Source organism: Acanthopagrus latus, chromosome 8 (assembly GCF_904848185.1).
Source record: "Acanthopagrus latus isolate v.2019 chromosome 8, fAcaLat1.1, whole genome shotgun sequence".
NCBI lineage: Eukaryota > Metazoa > Chordata > Actinopteri > Spariformes > Sparidae > Acanthopagrus > Acanthopagrus latus.
This window is the reverse complement of record NC_051046.1, coordinates 23,216,075-23,235,138: the sequence shown is the minus strand read 5'-3', so window position 1 is coordinate 23,235,138 and position 19,064 is coordinate 23,216,075. Positions and strand designations below refer to the sequence as shown.

The 19,064-nt window shown below is 43.1% G+C and overlaps 1 protein-coding gene across 2 annotated transcripts; it reads right to left on the bottom strand.

Annotated features, from left to right (window-relative positions):
- On the bottom strand, positions 1–13,594 carry wfdc1 (WAP four-disulfide core domain 1). Of its 2 annotated transcripts, none has more exons than XR_005076666.1 (7): positions 13,119–13,594; positions 3,904–4,099; positions 3,724–3,807; positions 3,431–3,571; positions 1,921–1,980; positions 1,772–1,831; positions 1–1,671 (listed from the first exon to the last, which is right to left on the bottom strand). XR_005076666.1 is itself a non-coding variant. In XM_037108263.1 (7 exons), exons 1-6 carry the CDS (start codon positions 13,209–13,211, stop codon positions 1,773–1,775), a joined length of 624 nt encoding a protein of 207 aa, XP_036964158.1. In that variant the 5' UTR covers positions 13,212–13,594; the 3' UTR covers positions 1–1,671; position 1,772. The 2 variants fall into 2 exon arrangements, 1 of the variants encoding a protein (XP_036964158.1); XM_037108263.1 differs by having other exon boundaries at positions 1,930–1,980.
- Positions 13,595–19,064: the final 5,470 nt, after the last annotated feature.

Below are 19,064 nucleotides of genomic sequence, written 5' to 3'. Positions count from 1 at the left end.
CAGAATTCAACAATGTGGTTTATTTAGAATAAACAAGGCAACATTACAGCACCAGTCAGAAAGGCAACATTCAGACATCACTTTAGTTCTGCACATAGAGTGGTTCCAGCTTCGGTTTTGCACCTTCAGCTTATCATGTGACCAGCTTATTCTTCTGTTATTATAGGCAGCAATGAAACCTAGCACCATTTGAGCTGTTGAACATTTGACTGTAGCTGGGTAAGTTTGAGAATAGCACAGAAGGTCTTTTCACCGGTTTCAGATATCTGCTCTGTGCAAAAGCCCCCGCACTGCAACAGGGCCTGTGATAGTGTGAGGCTTTGTACAAAGACTGGATTATTTAGAGGTTATTCAGTAGGATTATTCAAAATTATGAACTGGTTGAATTAATCATAACGAGTTGGTAGATATTTGTTGTGTGACATTCAACAATGTCACTTCAGTAAGGAAAGAAATGCAGATGTAAAAGTATATACAGAGTTTATGTTGAAGGGTATAATCCTCCCCAAATCGATTTTCAGTGTTAAAAAATTTACCCTCTGATGTAAGACGTATGACTTAAGGTCAAGTCTTTTTTTTTTTCTTTGCAGAATAAACTTTGAGGTTCTTTATTTTTTGTGGTGGACAATTTTTGTCAAGATCATTTTCGAAGTGAATATTTAAATCTATGATAACAGGTGTTTTTTGTAATACTCATTTCAGCCACAAGAGGCTGACATGCACCACTTTTTAAATAAAAAGACCTACAAGCACATCAGCTTGTTTTCACAGGTGAATGTTTTCCCCTCCATTTGTTTCAAGGGAGGAAGCAACTCAAAAATAGTATATAATATAAAGAGATCTGCCAGCCACATTACCACATTTTTTCTCTTCATTTACCTTGTTGGGCTTCCCAATAGAAGGCTTATTTAAAGGTGTGCGTTTTTTGGTTTCAGTTCTTAGAGGTTAACCATTTTAACTTATTTGACTTGGAGTCAGAATGTGTGAACTGCAGACACAGTTCACACACTCATATGGCATTTATTCTTTTGACTAAAGTTATTTGTCAGAATATCGTATTACATTTGGATTTGATTTGGAAATGCGACCAAGACAGCTGTATTTTTCTTCTTTTTTTGTTTATAAAACGTTCCAGATTCCAGATCAGGAAATTTGAGCACTGACCTTCTGAGAACAATAGAGACAGGATAAGTAACATGGACACATGGTCTTGATTTTCTCTGTTGACCAAGCCTTAAAGTCAGAGGGTGTGTGTGTGAGAATAAGAATGAGTTATGGGGAGGGAGAGGGCCTTAAAGGAGTGTAAAGATACCACCGGTTCCTTATTTCTTTGTGAGACATTTGATAAACAGCTTTGGTGCTCACCCTGCTCTCCCCGACTCCGCCTCACCATCAACACCCTCTGCTCCATCCTTTCACAGACACCACACAGTGAGACAAAAAAGAGCACTTGTTTCTTTGGCTGTGTACTTCAGGTACGTCAGACTCGTCTCCCAAAGGACTTCATTACTGAGGCTGCAATACGGGGTTTTGCAGAGCGGAGGTAGCAGCTGTAGGTCTTGAAAGGTCAGATCTGATCCTGGTTCAGGTGTGATGAGAGCAGATCGAACAGGAGTGGTCTGATGTCTGAGGTTGTGTTATGGTCGTAGCTGAGGCTGAGGTCAGGTTGATCTGAGAGATGTAACGAAGAAACATAAGATTGTTTTTTTTTTTTAAAGATGCGGAGGTGCTTGTTATTTGATATGCCAGTACAAAGTGGCTGACAACGTACTTCATCCCAGGTGCTTGTGATGATGTTTTTCGTAGCCTACTGCATTGTTGGAACTGGTACCTGTCAGGGAAAAAGCAGTCATCATGTCAGGCAGATTGGCAATATTTCTGATTCAGTAATAGTGCAGGCTTTCAAGTTGTCCACATTACCTCACTTACCTAAGTAGTCCTTGTAGTCCTTGAAGTATTTGTGCCGTAGACCACGTCCGTCTGTAAATAAAAAGGACAAAATTGAAAAAAAAAACATAATAAAACTGATACCAGATCTCCATATCATACACATTATTCACTGTGCCTAACACATGGAAGCCACCTATTATCAGACTAGTACATAAAAAGTCAAGATCCATAGATGACTTCCATTCTATAGATATAATAACTGTATTACCACCATTACAGTTCATTCAGTAAACCCATAGAGGAGCTGAGAATGTCACGCTCACTGTGGTCAACCTGTGCAACAAAGATATCGGTTGATTTTAGTTTGGCTTTCAACACGCTACAAGCTCTTGTAGTTGAGCAACAACTTGTGGGGCTTCTGGGTGCAGCGAGATTGTGTGCAGTCGACTACCTACAAAGATCCTCTGTAAAAGTATGGTAACTTCTGAAGAGGTTGTTTTAAACACAGCAGCACCACAGGACTGGGCACCAATGAAAGACCACTGCTCATAAACGATTTCAAGCTATTCAAATATGCTGAGGACATGGCTTTAGTTAATCTTTTACATAAAATTGATGCTATATTTTATCATATTGCTCAGGTTTCAAAGCTGAGACAATGTATTGTCCAACTCTCATTATTGATACTGTGGGACCAAACGGTGGAAACTATCAACTGTTTTAAGTATCTGGCAACCCACTGAGATGTAATGTCTACAACCCAAAGGAGGATGAGATGTGTAGGGAGGTAGTGAAACACCTAATAGATACAGTATGAAATTTTAATGAGGGATTTGTCTCTGTATAGTGAAACAAAACAGACTCACAACATAAAATCGAACATTAAACATAAAGAGTGAAAGTTTGTTGTCATGGAGGAGTAAAGATACCAGAAAATATAAACATTTACCAAGGTCAAATCCATTTAGACTTTTTTTTTCTCATGTTCAAAATAGCTGGCAATTCATTTCAATGACAATTACTCAATTACGGTAAAAGATTCATCGTTATGGCTCTTAACATACAGCAGAACATGAAACAGGAAGTCCTTGTTAATCATCAATGACAAAACACCTTGACTCTTACCTGAGTTGAAGTTGCTCTCCCCTACTGTTTCTTTCTTGATTAAGTAATTGGTTTGATATTTTTGCCAAAAGAATCAGCCACGGATCATAAGTTGAGGCGGGCTACACAGTTGCCAGGTCACTCCAACTGGTATATTATTTATAGATCTATTTAATAGGAAAAACCTGGCACCTAACAGCACATAATCCGCCAAGCGATACCAGGCCTGCCAAGACAGCTGCTGGCACAGCCCGACATCCTGTCTCTGTCCCCCGGTGCCTTATAGGAGCACAAACTTTAGAGGGAATTAGATCAGACTAACAGGAGGTTGGTTGTAAAAATAACACTAACATGGAAGGTGTATATTAAAGGCCTGGATTCAAAGCTGAAGCACAATCACATGCCTAATCCCCCATCTGTGTTACTTGAGCCATACCGGAGTTGCCACGTTGCTTGATGCACTGTCCCCGGTTGGGGATGCCAGCAGCGGGGTTTCCTGGGTTGATGATGTGGCACTCGTAGCCTGTAGGACAGTGGAGAGGCTCATCCCCATCCTCAGTTGTGCTGCAGGCCTCAGCTAGGGGCAGAAAACGCACGAATAGGAAAAACACCTTTGTCTTTGGTCTGTGCATCTAGTTGAGTGATCATTTCAGAGTGCATGCGAGCTGACCAGCTGCAGTCACAAGTGTTTTCTCTGACCTCACTGAGCGGTCAGGTGTGTGTACTCACCCTGCAGAACCTCTTCAGGGCCATCTAACAGCCAGCCGTTACCCCCCAACCACCGAGGCTTGGGCTGCACCAGCCAGTCCAACACTGTTCAGATCACAAACACACATACACATACTTAGCGCATGCGCGACCTTAAGATCTAAACACTCCTGTGTGCGTGACCATCTGTGTGTTGCTGACCTGGTGGAGGCTGCACAGACTCCAGGCAGGCGTAGATGCAGCCGTTGTAGCAGCAGCGTTTGTGGCGCTCACACTCTGAGTCTGAACGGCAGCCCGGCACCTCGCAGGCTCTCTCTGGCAGCATCTGGGGCGGCGGTGGACACCGGTCATTCTTCTGGTGCTGTGTGGACTGGGGGTGGTTGGCGTACTCATAGTCCTGAGAGACAGGAAATGAGACACATTTTCAGTCAAGTCTATAAGAATGTTGATGCGACTTGTTTCTGACTTCCTTGACTAACCCTCAAACTAAGAATAGGTCATACAAGGGATCATGACCACCAAGGGCATCATTGATACCCATATACAGATACAGTAGTACATAAGTATCCATGGCTGTACAACCAGACTGTGGAGCAGTTTCTTTCCTCTTGTGAGACTCCTGAACTCGTTCTCAGCATCCCAGCATAGAATGGAATTTTTGTCTTTTGTACCATAATTCTGTTGTCATGAAATGCCAATGAAATGAAGCCTGAACCTTGACTGCATTTATCAAGAGGCATGATGTCATTGTGGCATACAAGTAAATTAGACAGAGGAATTGAGTCGGCAAGTTTAAATGTTTTTGTCAATTTTTGTCAAAGTGATTATTATGCATGCGCCCACTTGATGAGAAAAAAAATCACACACAAAAAATCCAATCTCTTCCCTCACACTGTGTGATTAATGATCGTACAAAGATTGCACCTAACCACCAGAGGGCAGCATAGGATCTGAGCAGCAGAGCTGCAGCAGTGACAATGCAAGCTTGGCTTTAGTATGCATGCCTGCCTGCTAACGTCTTGATCTGGATAAGGAAGGTGAGCAAAACACTTCCCTGGTGAGCCCCACAGATAGAAAGTGGGCCACAGGACCCTGATTCAAGCACAGACACACTTCTCATACTTAGCCGGCTTTGGCAATGTAAGGTTTAGGCCTACGTTCACACATAGCAATGCACTTACTTGTTGCTGAGAAGATCTGCCATTGCGTGCCTCGCAGAGAATAACATGACGGGATCTGTCTCACAGCCATGTTGTCTGGAGTTTAATAAGTTCATCCAAACTGCATCACTTTAATGACACCTTCTTATTGGTTTGGACATAACACAAAACTCTCCTGGGCTGAATTTTAGGGGTTTGCACTCGCTTACACTGCCGATGGTGTCAAATATCACAAGTTTTGCACCACAGCATAAGGAGCCAGTCATTGTTCTGGGTTATGTGCACATGGGGAATATTACAACAAAATCACAAGAAGCCCAGAGCTGCCCTTGACTAAACATTAACTCTCTTGTTTTCTCACACACTGTATTTGCTTTTGCATAACAAGATAGGGTGTGATCAAGTTTCCAGCCCGTTGACCCCCCTTTCTCCCTCAGTCACACAGTCATTGTGGTTCTTTGTGAAAAGGCTCAGGACACATGCTGAACGTATGTCTATTCGGTCATGTGGCTGACTTTCTCTGACTTTCTAGTGTTAGCCATTCATTTGGGAGGGTGTCCCAGGGAGAGATGTTTCTTTTTTTTTTCTTTCTACAGCAGATCAGTAATTAGATAATCAGTTTGTGGGTTGCACATGCTCATTAAAACTGTGCTGTTTATTTGGCAGGCTTACCGAACACTCTTACAAACCAAAAAGAAGAAAAACGAAAGCAAATGTTTGGCGCTGACTTGGTATCACTCAGGCTGTATATGTGTTCACTTCAGACACACATTTATTTGTCCCGGCAGCTGCTCGCTTCGTGGGTGGATGGTTCTTCGGGTTCTTCGGGTTCTTCTTTGATTAAAATATCAGCAAAAAAGTGTTACGTTTAGTGTGTATGTAACAAATTCACACTGAATTATCACCAGACACTAGAGCTCCACCCCCCTTTATGGAGCTTTTTAGCTGATTGTTTTGGACTGTTTTGATTCAGTCTTATTGCTCTCATCAGTTCCCAGAGGCAGCCGGCAGCTGTGTTCAGATTGTTTAGCGGCTAAAGAGAGATACTTCCGTCAGGAGTTGGTAGAGACCAAAACAGAGCTAAAAGGAAAGTACATATTGAACTCACAGGTGGCCGAGAAACACACTTCCAAATGAATTCCAAAGCTGCTCTGCATGTGGTTGATGAAACTACACTATGTGGTAAACAAAAGTGAATCTTTCACCTTTACCAATATGTCTGTGCTTTGGTAGCAAAGTGATGGATACTAACAAGTCTGCAGCCTCACATACTTGGACTGGATCTGCTGTTTCATCTCTGTTTTGCCTCAAGTGACATCACACTTCACCCAGCCTCCTTTTGAGCCACAACAAAGTCTTGGTACCCAAACATTAGCACTAGCAGTGAGAAAAGCAGAACTGTTGCTGTTGCATCATGTCCATGTGTCTTTGCCAAAAAGCTTCACTTCACAGTGCAAAGACTACAACTGTGTGCAAAGAAATAACTGTCCATACCAAGAGGTGGTGGTACTCAGGACTATGTGTAGCAAATGGATGTCATGATAAAGCCAAGCATCATTTTATACCACTCTTGCTAACATAGCTATTTGTAATCAAGAATATGTATGAAAAAAGTTGCAAATCCCACTCATGGAGCGGCAGAGGCAACAAAATCAGAAAAAAAAACATGACACAACACAAAACAAATCATGGATAGTACAGTGACACTAATCCACAATTTCAACTTCTACTTCTTCTACTTGTACGTGTTCCCACACACTGCAGACCACAGCTCCTTCATACTCTTCTGTCATGGCTCTCTAACATGGAGCCACAGTGGTTCGCGATGTCTGTGGTGAAATAAGATCTATGAATGAGTACTAGAAAGTCTGCTGTGATTGGATAATGACATAATGACTGCTGCCCCATGTCTCATATCTGATCAGCTCCTACAGCCTCCTGCTAACATCTCCTCCACAAGGTCAAGTGTACTCTTCCTGTTTATGTGTTGTGCTTGACGAGTACACATATACCGTACACAGCAGAAGTCGCTCATTCTTTAATACATGTGTACTGTACTGATCCTTGAGCCTCACCTGCCAACACGAACTACTACATCCTTTCATCCTAACATCCTTTTTTTTCTCCCTGCTTTGCTTTATCTTACATCTGCCATTCAGTTCTTCACTCTCGGGCTCCTTTTGTGTCTCTGTATGCCAGGAGGGCTGCCATTCTCTACATCCTGAGCTCTTTCACACAATCCTGCTCACATCTCTCTGATGTTCCATGTTGTTTATTTACCCCCCCATCTGCTGTGCTGCTCCCCCCGTAGACACCGCCAGCGGGGCCTGTGTGTGATGTTCACGTCTGTCTGAGGGCATGTTTTCCTCCTCTAAATCTCTCTTTCTCTGTCTTTCTTTCTCCCTGATTTTCTTTCCCTCCCCCTCTCTCCCCCCTGTCTTTGGTGTCGAAAAGCAGTGGCATGCCGGTGGCTGTAACGATTACTCTCAAACTGCCTCTTTTTCTCTCCCAGTCCGTCTCTGCGGTTTTGTGGGGAGTCACTGGAGACCCTGTCTGGCTCCACAACTGGACCGGGATCAGGCCGCTCATGGTTCCACACAGAGATCTCATACAGATACTGAGATGCACAACTTCCTTTGGGCATGCTCATGGACCCACACACATACCAGCAAACACACCCAGTCTCAAACATCGGCACATATTGCACTGCGGGGTCAAGGTTGTGCACAAACAGGGATAAACAGTATTCTTTCATATAAGAACCAAACTCTCAGATGCACCAGCTCTCCCATGTCTACTACATGAAGTGGCCCGCAGCACACATCTGGTTAACTTTTGAGTTGTCAGGAGTAATTTCCCATCTCCACACAGGCAGTCAGTTTGACAGAGAGATAGACAGACGTGCAGATAGATAGAAACACAGCGGGCTAAGAAGGTGAGGAAAACAGGCAGCCTGAGAATCAGTCGGGAATGAGAGTTTCAGTGAGTGCGAACTGACAAACAGGGAGATGCACAGCTGGGAAAGGGAACTGTGAACATGCTGGCAGAGTGGCGACGTCTAACCTTGAGATGCAGGCGAGCAGACTGAACCCACAAGAGGTGTGGTGAACACAACAGGGCGGGAGTGAACCAGCTGTGATTGCAGCTAATTAGTGTAGGAGAAACAGTCTGAAAACAGCGTCTGCTGCCTGTCAGCCATAACCTGAGCTACCATGGCCGTGAATAGATGAACTCATCTGGATTCTTGATGTGTTCTGTTTGCAGTGCAGCAGCCGCAATGACCAGTTTTTTTTTAGGTTGTATGTTAAAAAAAAGGAGATAGTGGAACCATTTCTAGTTTTATATTGAAGAACATCTGTATCTGACATTTTGTATGCAAGGTAATGGATACTGAGAGGTCCGTGGTCTCACATACTCAGACACAGATTTGCAATGAATGTTGCCCTTCTGTTGCTTGTGATGGAAATCGCTCTGCTGCCAAATAACAGGAATGTCTGGAACACCAGAGCCTCCCGCTGAAAAAAGTAAAGCAGCAGTTGGTTTTGGTATGTGTATCTATGGCACTGAGCACTTTACGTCTAGTAATATGCTCCTGACCAGCAGGCTCACATCATCTGACTGGAATTAGTCCTGCTTAGAGTCCTGCCAGTTCCTGAAACTACTGATAAGCTGGATGACTGAACACAATGATAGCCATCTTTGCAAAAAATCAGTCCCCCCACTATTTACACTTTTTGTGCATACATTAAACATCTAACACCCGCACAAAAAAATAAATAAATAAAAAATCCAACATATATTCCTAGATGACATTGGAAATAATGGGATTCAGGGTGCAGTGATGCCGTTGTAGCACTGTTTCTGAAAGGGCTGCTCTGTTTACTACCACTTTGCTTTTTTTGTTCGCCAGTGCAAGGAAGAGAGGAAAAGGGAAAATAAGGCTCTGTCTGTTGAACTTTACATAAAATGCTGTCTGGCCGCTATGACCAAAATCCACTTAACACTTAGTTCCATTAGAATGAATTCAAGTTATTCCGAAATTTTTCACTGGTGTTGCTTTTTGAACAGCGGTGAGACCAGGCCTGTGTAGGGCACATGCATGTCATGCATTCCCAAAATTTGTCAACTCTTAGCCTCCAAGGCCGCAAACTATTTCCTGATAACTGCCTTCAGCCAAACACAAAACAACTCAGGGATGTGAAATGTCACATTCCATGTCTGTTAACAGGGCAAATAATTACAAGTTATTTTAACAAATAAAAAATATCTAAACTGATGACAACTTTCCTTCATGGTAAAGCAAGACAGTCAGACAGTGCTGAGTGTCAGTAATTCATTGCAACTCCCAAAGTATCCCTTTTTAAAATGCTGCAAATATCCGTCCGTGTATTAATCTGTTCTGTTTTAGGTTCTCGGCCCCAGGCAGAGTGACACTACAGGACAGCCCAAGAACAGGGAGTACACATGTTTCTGAGCACCTGCAGGGCCCCTGTCTTATTACCGGTTCGGTCCGAATGGTCAACGTCACATCAAATAAATGAAACTGTAAAGATTTATGATGGTAGCCGACAGAGACTGTTTTGCACACAGACATGCTCAGGCAGGTGTCTGAGCCAGACGGTGTTATGGCTGTATGAGACTAAATCATCTGGTCTGTGTGTGTGTGTGTGTGTGTGTGTGTGTGTGTGTGTGTGTGTGTGTGTGTGTGTGTGTGTGTGTGTGTGTGTGCAGCATGAAACTGGAGACTGTGAATCAGACACACTGATTAATTAAAAGGGTAGAACTTATACATTTAGAAAGTTTCAGATGGAGGTGCTTGAGGCGTTCACTTACACTTGTGTATTACTACAGTTGGGTGACTTGTACTTTTAAATGTCTCAGTTTCAGTCACAGACAAGGGCTTATGAAACCTTTCCATAACCTACAAATGAATGTTCTTAAGAAATGTAATCACTGTTTTGGAGATAAAAGTTCTTATCTGAATATTGTTGAGTGAGATGACTCTAATTGTGTGTACTGTAATCAGTAAGCTGCCAAACAAACTAAACCTTAAAGTCCTAAACTAAACTTAAGTCCTCTGTTGTTGTCTTTTCTGTCACGGCCCCCTTTCCTCTTTCCCTCCAGCTGTCCACGCCCATGTTCTCTCATCTTCCCATCAAAGATGTTCCTCCTGACTCTATGTTTCCCTCTAATGCCTATTTATGACATCTACCCCCTTATTACATGCATTTCCTCTGTCAAACACCAAGAGGAAATTAGGAAAGTGCTACTGCTGACCTTTGAACCTTGTGTCAGGGCGGAGGTATAGATAAGAGCAGCTGGACATGACTCTGATCCCTGAGACCATCTGACCCAGAGGTCAAACACACATCTTTCTGGTACGAGTTTGACACACAAGGGCATAAAGGCTAAGCTTGCAAGAGATATATAGAGGCAGAGAAGTCATGATTAAAAGTAAATGTTAAAATTAAAGGAGACATATTACACTCATTTTCATTATTTCATTTTGGGTTAGTACTAGTACAGGTTAACATCCGCTAATGCTCAAAAGCACATCAGTTTTCACATACTGTCTCAGTGTTGCAGCACTGTATTCCCTCTGTTTCTGAAACGCTCTCTTTAAGGCGTCTGTGTCTGTGTCCTCCAGTTTTCTCTGATTGGTCAGCTCACACATGCCTCTGCGTCTAGCAGGCGCTCACAACAGAGCAGCTGTGCCAATTTGCCTATTTGATATGGTGATGCAGTGTGATGTCACAAAGTCACAGAATTAAGGGCGGGACTACTGACGAGTGTTTTCCGTGGGAGAGAGGAGCGTCTGTTGGTGCAGACTTTGATAAAAGGTCATAGAAGCATAAAAGGTCTCCTTTAATTATAAACTTACATTTTTTTTAAACTAAAAGTGGAGGTGGCTGATCCATCATATCACTTGCTTTCTGAAAAATACAGATTATCTTTATAATGTTGATAACTTGGCCTCTTTTAGAGGTTTGGACTAATTTGAAATCAGCACCCATTTAAATAAATAAATCTGGTGAAACCCAGATTATTTACAAAGCTAGTCAGGGAGCACCATGGTGGCCCTGAGTTTGTTGAACATTTTTGCCAATTTTCCTTTCAAGACACAACAGCACAGTGCCTATGTGAACTACTCAGTGACTATAATTTGTCTTTCCACACGGCTCCGGTGTTATGAATGAAAATGAGGGTGTGTGTGTGTGTGTGTGAGATTGAAAGATGCAGAGATGAAAAGGGTTCAGATAGAAAACCCAATCTGCATAGCCGTCTCAGCATGTTCCAATTATAGCAGCTTTGAAGCGACGTCCAGCAAGACGGTGCTTTTGGCCCATCCTGAGAGCAGGAGGAGACAAGAGTAAAGATTTTTGAAGGAGGGGAAAAGGAGAAAGCATGGCAGCGAGAGGGCGGAAGGGTAACCGTTTCATACGAGAGAGGCAAACAGAGCTAAAGGCAGAGAAATGAGAGAGGGAAGAGGGCAATGAGGGCATAAAACCACTCCGAAAGTGAGAACATTGAAGCACGAGAGGTCGCGGAGAGGGGGAGAGAAAGAGAAGGCAGCACGCTACAGTGAGCCCTTGTTAGAGATGATCAATCAGCTACACTGAGCTGAGTTAACAAGCAGGGGCCCGGTCTGCAAGTTCAGTTCCTGCCCTATTAATCCATTACAAACACACACACACACACACAGACAAAAGTTGTACATCCAGTGTGCCCTTCAACTACTCATATGGAAACTTGAAAATCAGCGACTTATTCCAACCTGTTGCACACTCCACTCTCTGCTCCTCATCACAACTGAAAAACTCTCCTGTCAATGTCGATTTTTCATGCCTAAAAATCAAAGCGTGTCATAAAAACATGTATTTTCCAGCGGTGGAGTACATTTTGAGATGGTCTCGCAAAAGAAGCACGATGCACAGTGTTCCATTGCAAGTAGAACTTTACATAAAAGCACAAAAGCATTACAGTAAAATATATCCAATACCACAAAGATGGAGCAGAATCTTCTTTTTAAGGTCTACGTCATTGTATTTTCAGAATACCATTTTCAAGTTGTAGCTGGTTGAAATTGAACCAGTTTTGACTACACTTCTATAAACACTTCTGGGAGATCTGTTCTGTAACAACGCGTCATATTTTAGAAGGTGCTCGTAAGATTTGTTTGTAAAACCTTTATCTTTAAGTAACAATCATAGCTGTCAAATACATGTAGTCAAGTAAAACGTATAATTACCACAATCCTTTAGTACAATGTAACAAGTAGCATTAACTGAATGTACACAGGGAAAGTAAAAGCTCCTAAGTTTCTAAAAATCATGCTTAATCTAAACATATACTATGTACGATAAGTTTAATGCTACAGCCATCAGCCAGTTAGCTTAGCTTAGCATAAAGATTTGAAACCAGGAAACAACAAGACTGTTTTTCAATCTCTGCAAAAAGTTGGAAAAACAACAAATACAATTTATCTTGTTTGCTTAACCAGCACAGAAACCAAAATAGAGTATGACCAGTTAAAGTTGTGTGAAGGGTTATGAATGTCACTGCTCTCAGCCAAGAAACAGTCCCGCACACAAAACCTAATGTCAATTTTTCACTTAGATTTGTTTAACCTAATCACACATGTGATGAAATGTGTTAAAACGTGAGCTTTAGAGGTGCTGATAATTAGATTTTATTGCCTTTGGACAGATTCAAGCTTGCACTCCTTAATGCTCAGCTTAGAGTGACATGAGAGTAGTGTTGATCCTCTGACATAACAAGAAATCAGAGCATTTCCTGAAATGTGGGCCTATTTCTTGAAAGGTCCAATTTGAAAGAATTCCCAACTTGTCAAACACTGAAGCTTTGAGATGGCAGCCAACTCGACCTACAGTCCCAGAGTGTCAGTGATTGATGAAAGTGGAACGAGACTCAAAAATCAACGTTCTGATTCTTTCAAATTAGACCTTTCAGCTCAGCACTTGGCTAAACATACTTAGTTAGTTTACATCCCTGGTCTTTTCATCACTGGATTATAGCACTCACACCAGGTCAGCGTGCCCACCTCTCACCTCAGCCACAGAACTGCTCTCACTGTGTGAAACTGGCTCTCTGTAACAGAGCCGGTATTGTACCACAAAACTGTGAGCTTTGACCTACTTCCACTTTGGACGATATTCAGAAAGCAGCCACAAAAAAGAGATAGAGAAGAAAGCCACACACTCCTACAAAAGTTAAAGGTGAGGTTAGTTGCCCCACCTTATGGTTGAGTCCTCTTTTCCTGATTCTTCTGGCATCATTTCCTGTGGATAGGACCAACAGGGACAGCAGCAGCACCACAGAACCCGGCATGGTCTGTGTCCTGCACCCAAACTCCTAACTCTTTATCGCCCTCCTCTTCCTCCCTTCCCGGGCCAGAAATATTCCTCCCTCTCCTCCTTATTCCAAAGTTTTGTCCTTTACGCGTTTGTGGGTTTGCTTTTCCAGCTGAAGCAATAACTCTCCGGTGCTCATGTGCAGCCAGAGATTACACAAGCCCTCTCCCTCCAACAGGACCTGCCTTTATATCTGCCTGAGGAAAAATTGCAGTGCAGAGTGACAGAGTAGAGGGAAGGAAGGGGAAAGTACAGAGTGGATGAATGGAGTTGGTGAAGGGAAGAAACGAAAGGAGAATAGTGAGGGGAGCAAAAGGAGGGGAAAGGGAGAAACAGCAGCTGTCTGTGCATCAGTTGCTGAGAGCTGAAACTGTCTGCTAGCGCAGTGTGCGCACATGTCTCTGGGACAGAGGAGGGGTGAGGAGGGCAGGGGAGGGGGGGGTGAAAGGAGGGAGGGGAGAGCATTACAGAGGGCAGGGTGAGTGAGACCTCCCCCCTTGCCCCCTTGTTGCATCTCGCAGCACATCTGGTGATCTTTACACGACAGAATCGAGAATCAACGTGCGGTGGGGACGTATTTTGTATTCTGCGGCGTGGCTTTACATGTTTTGCTTGCCTGCAGGCTTGTAGGAAGGAAAATGAGTGGCTTTGCTAAGTGTTGGGTTTGAAAACACTTGCTGACTGCTTGCAGGGAGCTGGAGTGCGAATTTTAACTATTAACTGTCCCGACATCCGTGTTTACATTCCCGATTCCTCTCTGGGGCAGGATGTGTGTGATTTATCCGACAGTGTGGTGGGGAACACTTGGAACACACCTGCGTGTGTGTGAATGTGTGTTTGGAGAGGATGCAGTGTGATTTCAGCGCCACTGACCCATGAAGAATGAAAGCATGTGGCGTGTTTGAGGGGAAAAGGGGGCCTCCCTGTCTCTTTCTCCGTCTCGTGCTTCCTTCTTCACACGTCTCCCGAGTTGTGCACCCTCTCAAACTAGGACATCTCCCCCACCCCCTGCACCCACCCCCTCCTCAAACTTACCACTAGACCTTTCTCCCCTTTCCGTCCCTTCGCCTCAGCCCATTCTCAGTGTCTTGCACTGAAAGGGAGAAAGAATGCTAAGCCCGCACAAATCTCAGTCATTATTAGTTTTACAGGAGCAGGGCTCATGTCACTGGGAGGCCCCGGCTTCACTTACACAAAAGGCAGAGTAAAGAGTTGGAGTGAGAGAAAAACGAGGGACCAGGAAGGGAGGGGTATAGAGATAGTGGGCAGTGGAAAAGACTGCATGAATGAATATGTGCGAAATTCAGAGATGAGCTTGTTCAGTACTGAAGGTTTGGTAGCACCATGCATTTAGTCTATTTTGGGAATGGCCTTCGCTAGTCCCACTTCAGCATCATGCAGTTCCCTATGAAAACACAGGGAAATTTATAATGCAAAATTCTCACAGTCACTTGTATGTGTGTTGCAAACTATTTAGCGGCACATGCTCCTTACGGTTTTACTCCTGAGTACTCAGTATCACTCTTAAGCACCATGTACATGGTGACAAATCCAAAGCTTGACAGACCTGCAGGGCCTACATGAGAGACAGTAGCTAGTTTGATTGGACAGTTGGAATCCATCTTGCCAGGCTTCAAGCTATGCCCTTGAGGCTGAACGCAGGCGTTGAACCAATCAGTGTCTTGTGAACTACTGGAAGCTGCAGGCGTGGTTTATGTGTACCAACCAATGAGTGAAGGGACCGTTCGTTTGGAAAACAACAATGGACACTCCTCAAAACCTCAGCATAAATGCAGCTGTAGTATCAGTTGTACCAAAACTGTAGAGTATCTGCTTTATATTTAACTTAAAGAAGAGCATTTGCTCCACTGGTGGTAGCGCTCTCTTACAGTTGATCTGACTGGTTTAGATAGCCAGATGGTTCTTCCAGTCACCTGAGGTACTTTTTTGAAAGTGTCTTTCCTCTGTCAAAACGGTTTTTAGCTGTGACTTTGCCAGTGGTGTGACAAACCATCTGGTGCCTCCAGTTAGAACATTTAGCCTCTCACATCTGACTGTTTGAAACACTGAGTAGTCCTATGCTGGCATTGAAGTGCAACATAAGGAAGGTCTAAAGTGAACATACTTTTGATGTAGAGACATGAGCTAACTTTATTGAATATGAGCATAACTAAGGATTGAATATATAAAACCACATTAAACCCTCTGTAATATAAAGACTGATGCCAGAGAGGCAAAACTGTGCGTTATGGTTTAATGGGCCTGATGTGGTGTAATGGAATGAAATGCACTGGAATGATACCAATGCTCTGTGTCTCTGTGTTGTATTATCTCGTCATGATTTTTAGCTCTACCACACACTGAGCTAGCTTTAATTCTCTCCAATGAGGTAAATCTGCAGCTGCTGTCACAGACATTCTGCTAATATTCCCAGACCTGTTCCCACGTACATCATCCATATCCTGCCTCTTGTCTAAATCTGGAATATTAAATAAACTCAGCAACTGCAGTCATGAACAGGACAGGGTGAAACATTCACACTAGCCTACAGATACACAGGTGCACACATACTGTACTATAGCTCCACACACACACACACACATACACACACACACACAGATACACATGACTACTCCCACAGTTAAATCAGACATGGCATTTAGTCTGGCCCCAGCATCCATTTGTGCAGTCGTGAATGAAAGCAAATGTAAATTCTGAACTGAATGGGTTGTCATATGAGAGATAAAATTAACAGAGAGAGGAAGGGAGACCTGAGAGATAAAGTCTGCCGACTGTTGTTCAGTCTGTTCAGAGACAGACTCTCCACTCAAAAGACAAAAATTCCTTTCATCTGAGGGGCGTTCTCTGGAGGCGAAGACACACTGTAGCTGTTTCTGCAGGGTGGAGTGTCTGCGAGTCTCGGGAGGGCTTCGTATCACATGCTTCTACTCTCTGATGGTCCAGATTAATTCCAGTCAGATTCATGGCGTAATAGTTGGCCGCTGTCCAGAGATGGCTGTGGCTCAGCGTTCAGCGCAGCTCCTCAGCCGCACGTGACGATTATACGAGCACCATTAGTATGACTGAATGTCAGCCACATGGGGATATGTATGGCATATGTATATAATGAAGCCCCAGCTTGTGCATCTGTGCATAATATGTGCAATGTCAGGATTCACTGAGGTTTGTGTTGTTAGTATGTGGTTTCTGTGTCTGTGTACGCAAAACATTTACAAAATGTGAACATATACACAGTATGTATTTATTATATCTATGTCTAAGTACACACACCGATTATGGCTGCTTCTCATATTGACAATAATGTGGGATGTTCAGAATTGTTATGAAAAACCAAAACCAAATAGAGACAGAAAACTGAAAAGAAAGTGAAAACATTTAAAGTGAAGTTAGTGTAATAAGTGAGCAGTGTAATTAAATGTACCAACGTGGATACAAACTCCTGTATAGCTTGCTCCTGGTATAGTTTTCGCTGCCGTTTCTGTGAGTTGAAATGATGGTCCTGGAACAACACCAGCATGAGGCGCAAAGCTACGACATCAGACTAGTATGATTGGTCAGATTTTAGTGATTGTGCTGGAGAAACAGCGTGGCAATATCAGAAACACCAGTGTTTAACAGGTAATGTTTACCACTTTAGTGTAGCACTCTAGCATTAGCTAACTAGCACGCTTCACAAAGTACTGCTGATGGAAATGGCAATAATTTTGCTGGTTGTTCATCATAAATGGTAGATGAAGCGTCAACTGATCATCAAAGAAGCTGGCAGTTATCTTCTTGGGAACATGAATGTCGTTTAATAGTTGCTGAGAAATTTCACTAAAAAGCAAAAAAAGTTAAGTTTGTGGGGACTTGAGGAAAAGTCAGGGGATCAGTAGGATTCATCCTCTGGGGACCATCAACATGAATATCCCTTCTGTAGATATGTCAGTCAGTCAGGTCCAAAGTGGTGGACCGTCCATCCATACAGACATAAAGCTGGCCAGAAATACAACAAATTAAAAGAGTTATTGTTTTTGACCTTTCAGGTAAGTTTCTGCAACATAAAGAGCTAACAAAGTGAACATGGAAGTCATCGTTTGTCACTGTTATGTTCATTAGCATGCTGCTGTGGTGGGCTTCTCTTGTGTCAGTGAAGCAGAAGCTTGTGAAAGCCATTCACTCCAAACCATGGCTGTCACCCGGGGTCAGAGGTCAGCCAGAGGGGCCGGGGGTCAGCTGTGATTGGTTGGTTTGGTTGTTAGGCTTCTGTGTGAAGTTGACTGGCTGTAACCTCTCAACAGGCGCGCATTATAATACAGGAAAAAATACTTACAGTATTACATGAGGAATACGATCCTAAACTTTGTCTGCATTTATTCTGATGTGATTTCACCCTGCACAGTTGTGCCAAGTGGAGAAGGAGACACATCTCTGTAATACTGTATACAGGAAGTCTATACGGCACTTTGACTCTGGCAGCATGCTCAAAACTAGTTTTCTCCTTCTGATGTGTTGTATATCAGTGGCAATAAAAGTCCACTTTGCTCTGTTTTACTGCCTCACATTTAAGAAGTTCAGCAGCGTCCCGGCATTTGGTTTTAATGTTTATCTGATAGAATGTAAACCTCGTGCAGATAGATCTCTGACTTAGCAGCTGTTTATTCAGTGATGGCATGTGTGTCTGTCTTGTTTGTGCAGTTTAAGCTTGAGCGATGTGATTGAACTGAAAACACACACACAGAGACAGTATGGATGCACACAAAGAACAAGATTGTGTTTCGGATTTATTTGACTGTTAGGAGCCCTGAAGAGTATTACTGGCGCCATCCGATCCGCTATACCAGACTATCAGCCGGATACATCAACACTGAAATGGAAAAGTTTCCTCACTGGTGATAGAATCCGCTAATGTACCTCTGCATCTAGCCTTTTTAAAAACACATATTTGTGATGCATGTAATGTGATGCTTTGGTGCTTCTTTGTGCTTTTATATGATGCCATTTCTTTTGTGTGTGTGTGTGTGTGTGTGTGTGTGTGTGTGTGTGTGATATGGCAACACAATGATCCCGATGAGCGAAAATGGGCCAGATGTTTTAAAGGTGCGGGCTGGCTCTGGCTGATGGAAAGAAAAAAAATAAGAGAAAGCGAGGAAGATCAAGCGAGAAAAGAAAGAAATGAAGAATCTGGAGGACAGAGGACACGCAGAGAAAGAGGGTTGTGAGAAGTAATTGACAGCAGACGATGAGGGCATTGCGTAGACCAAACACCTGCCTGACTGCTCCATCATCTCTCTGCCTCACATCTGTTCAACCTTGTGAAATAAATGAGTGTTTGTATGAAGAACCAGTGCTTGTATTGCCAGAATCTTTCAAACTGAACTGAACTCAATTGGTTGGAATTGGATAGAGCCACTCAAATGAAAACAAGATTCATGAAAGATTCATCTTTGCACATAGAGCATATTCACTGACATGTTGCAGTGGCTGAAGCTGCGTAATATTTTTTGCCCTACACAAACAAATGTAGCTGGTTCTGACTGCAGTCTAGAAAGTCACTCAGGAAGGACTGTAAGTAATGCAATAAGCTGTTATCAAAACTATCATAAAAGGGGTTCAGAGACAACTTTTAAACTTTTGAGGTTTTATAAAGAGGATTTTTCTTCAGTCCTGATTGTCAACCTGACGGTAGCAGCGATCCTCAGTAGTGACCTCCGTTGACCTCCATTAGGAAGTTGTCAGGAGCTAGAGGGGGAAATGCATTCTACATCTTCATGAGAACCAGAGTCTCTGGTGAGTGCTGAGTTGAGTGAGTGGCTCAACTTGCTAGCTT

What these genes read in the sequence shown, in the direction of transcription:
- wfdc1 (XM_037108263.1), bottom strand. Translation starts at nt 13,211, where the DNA reads ATGCCGGGTTCTGTGGTGCTGCTGCTGTCCCTGTTGGTCCTATCCACA. An exon ending in GTCTGTGCAGCCTCCACCAG is followed by an intron (nt 3,808 to 3,903) that starts GTCAGCAACACA and finishes TGATCTGAACAG; the next exon opens with TGTTGGACTGGCTGGTGCAG. An exon ending in GGACTACAAGGACTACTTAG is followed by an intron (nt 1,832 to 1,929) that starts GTAAGTGAGGTA and finishes TTTCCCTGACAG; the next exon opens with GTACCAGTTCCAACAATGCA.